The sequence below is a fragment of the Falco rusticolus genome, chromosome 3 (assembly GCF_015220075.1).
Source record: "Falco rusticolus isolate bFalRus1 chromosome 3, bFalRus1.pri, whole genome shotgun sequence".
NCBI lineage: Eukaryota > Metazoa > Chordata > Aves > Falconiformes > Falconidae > Falco > Falco rusticolus.
The window spans coordinates 107,081,318-107,093,917 of record NC_051189.1 but is presented as its reverse complement, the minus strand read 5'-3'; the positions used below and the strand labels follow the sequence as shown (position 1 = coordinate 107,093,917).

Here is a 12,600-nt window from a genome sequence, read left to right as displayed (position 1 = left end):
GCCGCTTGCCAAATCGCTTCTGCCCTTTGAAACTGCAAGGGGCCATCCTGTTTGCTCTGTCAAGTTGGGACGAAATACTGTACTGAAATAACAGGGGCAGACCTGTAATTCAGTCCTGTGCTCAAACGCCCTGATTTCAGAATTAGGGAAGCAAACTGCTAAATTAATTTTGTTGCTGACTTCATATGATAATGCAAAATCCTCGTATTAGCTCCTGAAAAAATGATCTTTTCTTTTCAAACATCGGTGCTTTTATAATGTAAAGTTTATCAGAAATCCTGAAAACTGTATTTTTTCATTTATAGACTGATTTTTTGAAAGAAAGAACCAGTAACCATTTGTACACTGTCAGTATTCCTTACGGCACCTGACATAAAACCACCCTTTTTATTTTCTTTACCTTCTTAGATGCAAACCGAGCTGTCTGTATAGCTCCAACTTTCAGTTCTGCCCTTGCTGGCACCGGAGGACTCTCTCCCTCAATGTACTCCAGAATGAGGAGAATGGACTTCACTGGTTCCTTTGGCTCTAAACAAATATGAATCAAGTAAACTTTGAGACAGTCAAAACTGAGCGGTTACCAGTTTGGAACAAGCATAAATCACACCAGGATGGTTCAAAACAAAATGATGTTGTGGCAAAGTCATCAGCTGGCATAGATAAGGAGATCCTCCTTAAAGAGTTAGTGAAGAATTAAGCAAGAGGAGGTTTTGCATAATTTGCAGTTGCAAACTGCAATTGTTAATTGTTTATCAAGTTTCATGTTTGTTTTCTAGCCCCATGGCACATACATTGTGTGTATTACACTTCTACTTGTGTGTGGTACATGCTTGGATTTATTTATAGCTCAGGAGCTAGGAGTTGTTTATATATGGTCTCTGAAAACAGATCAAGTCCAAGAAAGTTAAGGGAGAATAAACTCAAGCCCCCCAAATCGTGTCTGTTTCGTAACAGCACAATCAGGAGAGTCCAGGATGTGTTATTATATATGACATAATTCTATAAACATTCAGTACAAGTCAGAGAAGTGGCAGAAAGCAAACACCTCTTCATACCTTGTAGCAATATTAAATCACAACCATTTCTTGCAAGGTACATTGCAAAGACAGAAGATCATCATTAAGATAGAACTGCATTACAATTAAGAGAAAACCTTTCCATAAAGATAAAGCTTCCTGCATTTTTTGTGTGTTACAGATACAGGCTATGCCATGCTATTATTTGTTCCGATTCTGGAAAATTTAATTTACTTTTTCTTAAAGGATGAGGAACAGGCCTGTGTCTTACCACCCACTGCTTTGTAGGAAGGTGCAGGTGGTAACATATTACCTCCTTTTAGCGCTTCCTGCGATGACACAGGTGACACTACAGCCAAGGACTCCACGGGCACATCTAGTGGAACCCCCCCCTCCACAAACATGGGATGCTCTCTTGCTGCGCCCTTTAGCTGGATCACATGGGCTGTTTCCTGTGTGAGACAAACGCTTCAAATGCAGGTTACAGCTTAAGTCCCGGTGTAACTGGGGTACCGACACAACAGCATCCATCGCATAGAAACTATTACATCTCCCGCCTCTTGCCGAGAGGCCCTGTACTCTACTGCCAAAATCCCGCACCTGCCCCTTGCCCACCCACAGGCACTTCTGTATGAAACAACCTTTTGTTCTTGGGCAGGGAGGGGACTGGACAATTTATACTAAAGCCCCTAAAAGAGGTAAAATTATCTGCCGCCGAACTCAGCTAAAGTCTGTGAACCAGGACCAGTTTCCATTCCTCTTCAGTGTATTCCCATTTGCATTCTTAACCCCAGTTCCAAAGATAACTGGGGAGACAAAGCTTGCAAGGAGAGAAACGGTTCTTATTTGCTCCCTACCAGTCTCTGCTCCGCCTTTGCAGTGCCTGCTGATGGTCATTAGCTGGCACTCTTCATTAACCTTTGCTGGGTCTCCTTTGGAACAGGGCACGAAGCCCCTGCTGCGCTGCCAGCCTGCATATCCTGACTTGGGCTCCATCTAAGCTCAACTGCTGCTCTGCAGATGGAAACCACTTTCCTCATGCTGAGTGACCGCAGAAGCAGCGCCTGGTACTCAGTGCACCTGTCAGTTTGCATTGTGCAGGGGGAGCTCTGCTCTCCGCTGCCATTAAATGCTACCTGCAGAGAACCCAGCCGGAGCTGTGCTCGGTACGTGGCAGCTCCCATCACCTCCCACTGACACCGTGCGGACAGCTGGGCAGGACGCGGACTGAATCCCAAGTCGCTACTGTTATGAATTAATAACTGAATATTTAAAACCTGAAAAAAGAAAGTGAACCTGCCATCTCCTGCCTACCTCAGTTAATCTAATACAGGTAGTATTTCTGCCTACAAATGCTGTCCACTAGATATAATTATTCGAAACTCCTACCAAGACCCATGCTGATAAAAGTTACTATAAGTCATTCTTAGACTTTGGTTTCATAATCCAGGTATCTTGACGTCTCACCTTGCCAAAGAGCACAACCTTGAGACGGTCAGAATAGTACAGACTTTCATGATCAGGACTGAAAGTAACTGTAAAATCCTGACTCTTCCCAGAAACAATTTCTCCTTCTGTTGGAAAGATGCTGAACACACTTAAGCCATTATAGTTCTGTGTTCCTGGTAAATAAAAATGAGGATACAAATAAGAAAGGAGGACAGGTCTGTTTTACTTCCTCATGTATTTAAACCCATTTAATTTTTGGTGAAGCAGCAAGTAAATAAGACCTGATACCTGGTTCTGCAGCAAAACAGGGGTTTAGAAACATCAGAGAAATCCATCTATCGGTTTAATGCATTCACCTCTAGAGGAACTGAGGAAGCATCACCAAACCCCTCCTATATTCTAATATGTTTTTACAGAGGTGGACATCCCTAAATTTCATCTTTAATATGCTATTACTGTGTGGGCTTATTCAGATTCAAATACTAGTATCTCCTTGCTGGTGGATATTTGCTCAGGCTGCATAAATTTACAGCTAGTCATATTGAAAGAATCGGTATGGCTCCTACCAGGGAAACAAAATCTTAAATTTCAGTGATGTGATACCCCAGGTTTTGGCAACTGTGTAGCTCTAACAGGACAAAGTAATTCTGCTTTATACTTCCTAAGTCTTAAACAAAAGAAAAAAAGAAAAAAAAAAGTTTACCAACAAACTCTGTTCTTTGCAAAGAGGACGTGATAAAGGATGGAAGGCTCTGCTGATCTTTGTCCCTCGTTGATGACAGCGAATCCAGTTGTATGGAGTATCGCAGGCTCAGCGTGGAAGTGTTCTGTATCTGATGACATTCATTCACACAACGTCATTTTCATTAAGAAAAATGATTCTCAAGCCTGTAGGATCCATGGTTTGTGAACTGGCTGAATTGATTTTGCTGCATTGCTGCACTATGTACCCAGATGCCACTGAAAGCATGCGCTATTGCCACCCACAACATGCCCTGTCAGCCCCCGGCCCCCAGCAACAGGGACCAGACTCCTTTTAAAAATCTTGCATCATGTAATGTATTTTGGTTACTGACATACTTAAAGCCAAAATCTGAGAGGAGAAAAATTATGCTTAGATCTTGACCTGTTTCCAAGTCTGGGGGAATGTGCAGTACCTGAATGAGTGAATTGGAGTTAAACTGCCCCAGACCGGACCACGGCAGACCCTCACGTGCTCTTTGTAGCAGCAGTTCTGCATTTCACCCAGGTACCTTTGTCACTGCTTTGTGTGCATGCTGCGCAGCCTCAGCTGTGACAGCAGTCACGGGCAGAATAAAGAAAGAGGGCAAATGTTTCTAACCGTGGTAAAAGCAAAGCCATGTCTGACTTCACACCCCTTTCATACTGACTAGATCTGTGGAGATCACCACACCGAGCATCTCTCATTTTCCATTACAAAGGTGCCAGATCTCTGTTTTTCTGTAGAGGCTGCAGGCAGGACAGAAGTAGCCAACAAGATCCTCCCGGCACAGCTTTGTTACCTTTGGCCTGAAACCCTCTCGGCACCACACGCTTTTGAAGCGACGTTCTTTTGCCTGCAGTTTGCCACCCAGCCTTACATTCTGCTGGACTAGAAACTACAGAACTTCCTTACAAAAATGGGCTTCCTGGGTCAGCATCGAGGGATTTACCTTGAATGTGGAAGTCACCTTCTCTCTGGCTACGACATAGCCCATATGGAGTACTTCTTCCACAGAGCAAACCGTCGATGGCATCACCCCATGACCCGTGATACCGAGGGTTAGATTGGTTTTTGTCGTCCCGACATCCAGCGTTTCAAAAAACTGCCAAGGGGATTCCTGTGTCAGCCCTTCTGCGGAAGGAAAACAGCCCCCACCCTCCACCCACCCCCCTCACACCAACGGGGTGACACTACAGAACTTCTGGATTTAGTGCACAAAGATCCAAACATCGGGAAAGGCTATGCACAGGCAACCAAGCTTCTCTTGCTATTCTACAGCCTCATCCCAGTCAGCAACAGGTGTCTATTGCACAGCCCGTTACATCTCTCTGTCCCTCTTCTTTTTCCCCATTAATGTTGTATCTCTTACTCACCCATTTACTCTCATTTGGACAAAAAGAGATGATGAGGGCCTTATTTTCACCTGGCTCAAGCATCTCAACTGGTCTGACCAACAGGAAGGGACCATTGGGATTCAGAACTGAGAATCCCAGCTAAAATAGTGCAGCTTAAGGAAAAAAGAGTTTATAAACAAAGACTGGGGAAAGAGATATAAGGACAGGTTTTAAGTATTGTTCAGACCAAATATGTATAAACTAACCATCTATAAGCTTTTTCAGAGATCAACACCTAACTCAGAGAAAAGAAGAACTAATTTTTTTTTTTCCCCACAGAATTTATATAGTTGCAAGACTCTTTTCCAGCTAATAAGATCGCCACATAATTTTATTTTCAGGTTTTGCCTGGACCGGCTCATTAACACCCTAAGAGCCAGGGACATGCCTTTTCCTACATTATCCCCCCCAGTTTAACCCAGACAAGCCAGCGTAGCAGCCTCTTCTTACAAGGTATTCAGGAATTCAGAGATTCAGTGTGCAAAAAAGAGGAGTTGTGCTGCTTCACATGTACATCATCCTGTTTTGAAGCTACAGCTTTGCCATCAGTACCTGGCACTCTTTAGAGAGTGGTTAAGTGCTTCTCAAGTTTGGCTCTAAGCAGAATTATTTCCAGTGAAAAGGGTGGAATGGAATTAGCTTTCCAGTAGGTCACCTGGGCTCGTCCAATATATTCTTCATGTCACCTGCTGCCTCACTCTGAAAGATGTGTGTTAAGTCTGAAGTGTGCTGCCTCCTACTTATTTTAGTGTCAAACAGTTCCTCCTACAGATAAGAGAGTCCAATTAAACAGAAGATGAATGGCAAATGAACTTACATGTTCCAAACAAGGATACTTCCAGCTTCTCTGGGGAGATATTTTGTATTGTAATTCGCTTAAATGTTCGGTGGCCTGACAAGAATAAAAACATTTCAAAAAGTGATGATGCTCACTCATGCACTACCTTTCCTCCTTTTTACCTATGCTTCTACCTGGGCCAAACATTCACCCCATTTCCATGGCTAGTACTCTAGTCAACACCCTCCAAAATACTTTCAGATTTGGACAGTCACTTGTAGAGCTTCCGATGCCATGTTTTGGAACCAAGTCTGCTTTTTTACATGCCTCAGCTGGCCAGACAGGCTCCTAATTTTCCACCTAAGTACCTGTCCCAGGACTAATTTCTATACTGGCATTTGCAAATCAACTGAACAATGTAAAAGCAAACACACAAATCTGTGCTGAGAAGAAATTAACATCAGACAAAAGAAATCAAAGCTTGAATTAAAATTTCATACCTACTGCAACATCACCAAAATTGACTGGGTTTTTTCCATTATCTGAAGTGACCACAACAGATGGCGCTACAGCTGGACAGTGCAACTCCAAATACAAAGTGTTGTAAGGGCTAGAGAGATAGTAAAAGGATATTTGCTCTTGGATCATACAAAAATAAAAACTATTGTCAGAAATCTGTTCTTACTCTGTATCACAGGGTATCAATACATTGGTATTACAAAACAATAAGTAACTTCTGATGGCTGACTTGACGTTCTGTATGCCCAAGCAGAAAGATGAACTACATCTGGCTTAAGTTTTTCATAAAATTACTCTTCAGGCTGCTTTGATATTAACGTGTTTGATTCTTATCCAACTAGTGGGTTGTAAGCATGAGTTTCTACCAGTGACCTACGAAATAATTAAGATCAAAAAAACATTTTCCTCCCCAAATGACTAAATTAACATGCCCACCATTTCCCCCTCAAATTTCTGAACTATCATGAATTGCAAATACCTGCAGCTTAAGTTTTCAGGGCCTTTCGTTTCATCGATACGTCCACTTGCAACAAAGCACGGTATGATGTATTTTTCAAACTTCCCACTGAAATTCCTCATCAGGGAGGCCTGGGCTGCCATATAAGCATCAGAACTAGAAAATCCAGGAATAAGAATCATCTCAGTAAGTGAGAGAGCAAGAAAAGAAAAAAAGGCAAATAAATATCTACTGAGCTATTTGTGTTTACTGTTTCTTAGGCACACATTCAAGATGGAACAGTGAAACTAAGTGACTGTCTTGGTGCACAGTCATGGACTCACCCTACTAAGTAGTCTGATTTTCTCACCAAAAGAGAATAAAAATTATAAATCCAGATAATAGAAGTTATATGAAACACTGCAAAATCCTCAATACGATTTCCTTATGTTGAATACATTAGGTATTCCAGTGTCTTCCCGTACTTCTACATCATTTCAATGATGTGTGAAGACATGATCACATTTCTCTAATGCAATATGCCAAGCAACACTTCATAATGGGAGTTTTAAAATATAAATTTTATTTTTATGACATGTACTGGAAGTATTTAAAAATTAAAATTAATGGATTGCAGTGAACTTGGCATTTTAGTTAAAAAATATCTAGCATCCAGTACAGCCAAATGCCTGATGTTTAAACATATATTTACTTCCAAACACTTCTAAATTCCTCAGATAAGGCAGAAGCATGGTTCTAAAAAGTTGAATTATATGCTAAATGTGGGACCTCAAGTATCAGATTTTGCATCTAAGTATCTAAATCTGTAGACTGCACATGCTACCAATGTTAGTTCTCACTGAGGTACACGTCCTGTAAAAGGACTATTTAAAATGCACATTTCCAGGACTGAAGATGACCATGACTAATATTGACAGACTGCATAAGCCCTCAAAAAAGGGAAAAAAATATCAACCCACACCCACTGATATGGGCCATCAGATGGCTTCTGTCTGGGATGATTCAGCTCTGCTAGACCTCTTCAGACAAGGTGTATGCGTAGTAATCCCCTTTGGTAACTGAGTTGAGCTTTCTAGTTGCCCTTCAAAATAATACCCTTGTTTGCTCAGCCACATACCCACAGAGCCACATCTCAGGCTTTCTGATATATTCTTTGAAGTCTTCAATCCGTCTGATGCATAAAGGGATTCTGTGCCTTACATGAGAGGGTACAGCTGTGTGGCTTAAAAGCAGTCCTAATTTTGGAAACAGCCTTTGCAATACAGCGAAAGCTATTTCTTCTCTACAGTGTGCTTGCTCGTCTGCCTATAGGTTTTAGTAGATTTATCGAACTACTTATAAAGAGAATGTTGTCCACATAGTACAAGGTGCGTTTGTCGACTTACTCAGGCTTTAACTCTTCAGATTTTGGCTGTTCAGAACTGTTTAGAGAAGTCAGGTATTTACTGCCCTCATCCCTTACAAGCTGTCTGGAAGACTGCCGCCGGGTAATGGAAATGCTTAATTTCTTCCCCTCTTTCTTTTCATCTTTCTTCCTTTTCTGCAAAAACACACAGAGAGGCATTATACACTGAGGGTGTAATCCAATCAAGACATCAATTTACAAATACACAGGCCCTGGCCCAAGGAAACAGATCCTAAGAGTTTATGGAGTGCACAAAACAAGGTAACAGCAGTACAATTATGGTTACAAGCCACAGACAACAGTAGTTATTACATATATTTCTAATAATGTAAAATTAAGTTGAAATGGACATATTTACCCCACCTTAAGAGTTCCACTACTGAAGCACATGAGTAAAAGACTGTATCTCTTATAGGAAATGTACCTATTTATCTCATAATTAAAGACACCCGTAAGTGCTCACATAAATTAACTGACCCACAGCTCTGCATATAAAGTTCACGTATGCTGTAAATTGGCATGAGGTGTAGGAACTTTTCTTTTTTTTAAGAGTACCTGCAGTTAGCATTTGCAAGAAAATCTGCTAGGGATCCTTTTGAAATTGTTAGCAAGAAATTAAATTATTGTTCAGCAAGGAGACTACACATTAAGCACAACAGTACCTTCATACTCTTGTCTTTTATAGGCAGGTCTTACAGGGATCATGAGTTTGGGCCTCATTAATATGCAAATAATTTTATGATAAAAATACCATCCAGAGAAACAAATATCTGGAAGTAACAGACCAACAGCATGTGCTAGTTCTTAGCATTCCTTACTTGTATTTCTGCCCCCATCGCAGCTGCTCTGCAAAGCCTCCGAACTGCCTCTTCTCTGATTAGCTGATCTGACAATGTTGGTCTGAAGGACACTTGAATCAAGCTTTTCTGGGAGTGCGAGAGCATACACAAGAGCGATAGGCAAAAATTCAGCCCTCATACTTGCGTGACACCTACAAAGCTCAATAGCAGCAGACACATGAGAGCAAAAAAATTAACGAATAAAATACAATTGTTTTGCCAAGTGAGTAAGACGATCCCAAGGTCAGTTGGAGCTTTTTTGGAACTCTGCTATGTTACAGTGCGCTGGTTTTACACGACCAGTGTTTTTGATATTTAAACACTCTTCAAATAAATCACAATGACAACAGTGGGGAAAGAACATTCAGGGTGAAAATTCCCATAAAGCATTAGCCAGGTGTGATGGTTAACCCCTCACGTGTTTGATTTAAAACATTGGTTCAAACATTACAAAATATTGTAAAAATTGTCTTTGGCCTTGTTAGCTTTAAAGATTATGTCCAACGTCAGGCTTTCAAGGGGAAGAAGTATTCCAAATCCACCATTGGGTTGAATTTCAACAAACTTCAAAATGGCAGGATCAGAAATTATTGCGGGTAAAATAAGAAAGTATTAGCTAAATTATCAAAATTACAAAATATTCCATCTACTCTAATAATAATTTCTGTTTTCAGCTTCATTTACAAGTGACAGCATTTGTGAGGATGTAGATGATCAAAAGATTTGGCAGAACCCTCGAGGTTTAAAGTGAATTTACCTTCCCAGGCAACACAGTTCCAACAGAAGGTGCAATTGTCACTGGACAGTCTTCTGGCACACAGAATTCAAATGAAGCGGGTCCAACCGGGGCAACTTCCCCGTTGCCAGTTCTGGGGACAGCATGAGTAAAGGGGTTGACGCTCACACGGGAGTTCATCACATACAGTGTTGCTGTAGACACACCATTTAAAGCTGTTGCAGCAAAGCGAACTAAGGAATGAGACAATTCAAGAGGTGGGTGGACTCCAACTGCTTTGCATGACAGCTTGAATTGTCTAAAAATAAACACATGATAAATTGTCTCAGCATAAAATAGTCTCTTAATCAGCCCGGAAAATAGGGAACTAATCCTGTAGTCCCTATTTAAGCAGAATTTCAAGCTTGCAATGGGAATTTTGCCTAAAGATGAACAATAATACTATCTATTTTTAATGCACAATTGGCTAGAGTCCCTGCTTGAATTCTTCCTCTGTGAACTTCTGGAAATACATCCAGTCAAATCAAAGTTTATGCCATCATTATTTTAGTAGCATTAGCTTAACGTATGAAACATTTTTACAAAAAAGATTCCTTCGGCAATTCAGCTGAAAAAGCAAGCAGGGCACAGCAAGTGAAGTGACCTGGGGCAAGCCTGCAGCTTGGATAAGTGACAAGGATAAATTTCAGGAAAAGCCATCTCAGTAAAGACAGATGTAAACAAAGGATGAAACTAAGAAGCACTGAGCAACTCTTGTCAACTGGAGAATCCTTACCTGCCTCACATTTTTATCCTAGCCTTTCCTCTTCAAAGCAGGCAGGGATTTAATTTCGGAACTAGCTTACCAGTGGAAATCCAGTGTGATTTAGACTTCTAGATTACCTACCGGTTTCTTAACATACCTATTAATCTCTGACTTGCAGGTTAGTTCAAAGCTGTACTCTTTGGCCTTGTTAGCTTTAAAGATTATGTCCAACGTCAGGCTTTCAAGGGGAAGAAGTATTCCAAATCCATCACTGGGCTGAATTTCAACAAACTTCAGAATGGCAGGATCAGAAATTATTGTGGGTAAAATAAGAAATTATTAGCTAAATTATCAAATCGTTAATAAATTAAAACAAGACATTACTGGCAAGGTAAGAAAATGTTGTTATTAAATCTACAAATGTCAGAGGAACAGAAACCTTCTAGTGCGAAGCTTTCATCTGAGTTAGTGACTAGCGTCTGACTGACGTGCAGATTTCTCATCTCAACGTAACTTGAAAGGCATTAAATCCATTAACTCAGGCTTCAGCGGAATCCCTTCTCCAGTTTCTTACCATCTATGGTAATCACCATTCCCTAATGATGTTTATTTACTCTTCATAGCCAAATGAATGAAATATGATGAAAATCTCAACAGTTCTCCCTGTGTCTTTGAAGAGCTGATTCCTCTATGGTGTGCAGATACCACAGCAACAAGTACCAGTTCAATATCTACAAATGTACACTGGTTTGTGTTTGAGTTGATGATCATTCACGAATGTCTCCCCATCACATTTTAAGCTAATCATGAAAGACATACTGTGAAGTAAAGATTTAATGAAGCTGAAGATATACATTTCTTTTAGCTATCTCCTTGATTTTAATCCCTAAAATGGCAGAGAGAGGGAGAACGCTTAATTAAATGTCAGGTTCCTCTAGCTCTGATTCCAATATGCCAAACCATTTCACACTGCAATCATCATGCTGTTATGAAGCTTGAACAGCTAACTTTTGGGGGAAAAAAATCTAAAACATCAGTAGACCTAGCCCACACGAAACTGGCAGCTCCTGCGATTAATTTAGCTTCCATGTCAATTTACAGTAAAAAAAGTCAGAAACACCTAGGCTTGGGTCAGGGGATGGCTCCCAACACACAGTTTGGCCATGGCCATCCTGCTTTACAAAGTGCTTAGGTGCTTGGATGCAAATTGTGCGATATTCCTCAGCCTCAGCCACAGCGACATCCCTAAGCCTGGTGTATTTAGTAGTGTAAGTGACCTGTGAGTCTGAAAGACAAGTGCACCAGGTATTGTTGGAAAGACCAGGTATCCTAATAGGATAAAGTCAGCCTAATGACGTTACGTAGGTGAGAACTGTAATGGCTCCTCAAAGGTGTTCATACTGCTTGGAAAATGCTTAGGGTATAGTAAGATGAAATTTACACAAAGCAGTACCAGAACTAGTCTGCGTGCTTCCACAGTGCTGAGGCAGAGGTATTTCCATGGGTTTGCAAGAACCAATGGTGATTTATTTACATTCACATTGAAACACGGTTTCATAACAATTACATGTATTTGGATACAAGAAGAGGTGTGTGTGGGATAACTACGTACCTCTGGAAGCCCCACAAATCCAAACTCTTGCGGCAATATAGATTTGTTTGTTATCCTGACATTTGCCTGCACAGCTTCATGGATCGTACAGAATCCAAAATTTATTTGTGATGGACTGATTTCCAAATCAGAAGTAGTAACAATTGCATGGACAGTAAAATTAACTTTTTTAGCCTGAAACAAATGCAAGAGCACAGGATAAAAAAATCCATCTGTAAGGGCAGGATTTAAGTGAATTGTCATCTGAAAAGATAACAGCAAAAAGTTATTCTACTCTAGTCCTTGACAATAACATGTGTAACATGTCTACATAACAAATGTAAATATCTATCTAGGCCTCCTTGTTTTCCAAAAATAAGCAGTAGGAAACATCTCTTTGATAAGTAAAATTAAAAAAATAAATAAATCTGTATCTCAAATTCCACACGCTAGAATGGAATCACACCTGCATCTTCAGGAAAATGTAAACTGTAAGAATATGCTGCACCTGCAGTACACATCAGAATACAAAGATTGTGCTATGGTATCTAATCACTCTCTGGTACGAAATAAGCTACTGGGGAATAGATGAGCGCTAATGAGAAAGGATGTACCTTTCTACACTGTAAACATGCTGACCAGAAGAAACCACCAAACCTGTATTATCACTTTAAGCACCTTTCGCTTGTTGAAGTCCTACGATAATAGTAAAGAAGTAATCTAAGATTAGGTATCACTAAGTGAATATTCACTAAAATTATTTCATCTATTTTCAGTCTGATAACCAGCATAATTAAAATCACTAACTTTATCTGCAATCAGTATTGTCACTGGGACTTCCAGAATTCTTGTTTCCTCATTAAAATAGCTCCCTGCATCTTCAGGAAGAGAGTGCCTGAAAATCAAAAATACATTGTTTCATAAAAATATTCTTACTGTTTTTTAGC

The 12,600-nt window shown here is 40.4% G+C and overlaps 1 protein-coding gene across 1 annotated transcript in view; it reads right to left on the bottom strand.

Moving 5' to 3' along the window:
• Positions 1–12,600, bottom strand: part of CFAP74 (cilia and flagella associated protein 74) — a 92,149-nt gene that overhangs the window by 1,937 nt on the left and 77,612 nt on the right. Inside the window, exons 25-39 of the mRNA XM_037381590.1 lie at positions 12,461–12,548; positions 11,675–11,848; positions 10,220–10,353; positions 9,339–9,615; positions 8,561–8,668; positions 7,723–7,877; positions 6,359–6,493; positions 5,862–5,971; positions 5,420–5,475; positions 4,563–4,682; positions 4,139–4,291; positions 3,169–3,298; positions 2,484–2,638; positions 1,330–1,468; positions 401–528 (exon numbers count right to left, since the gene is read on the bottom strand). Coding sequence (XP_037237487.1) covers positions 401–528; positions 1,330–1,468; positions 2,484–2,638; positions 3,169–3,298; positions 4,139–4,291; positions 4,563–4,682; positions 5,420–5,475; positions 5,862–5,971; positions 6,359–6,493; positions 7,723–7,877; positions 8,561–8,668; positions 9,339–9,615; positions 10,220–10,353; positions 11,675–11,848; positions 12,461–12,548 — 2,062 coding nt within the window. The remainder of the gene's footprint in view (positions 1–400; positions 529–1,329; positions 1,469–2,483; positions 2,639–3,168; positions 3,299–4,138; positions 4,292–4,562; positions 4,683–5,419; positions 5,476–5,861; positions 5,972–6,358; positions 6,494–7,722; positions 7,878–8,560; positions 8,669–9,338; positions 9,616–10,219; positions 10,354–11,674; positions 11,849–12,460; positions 12,549–12,600) is intronic.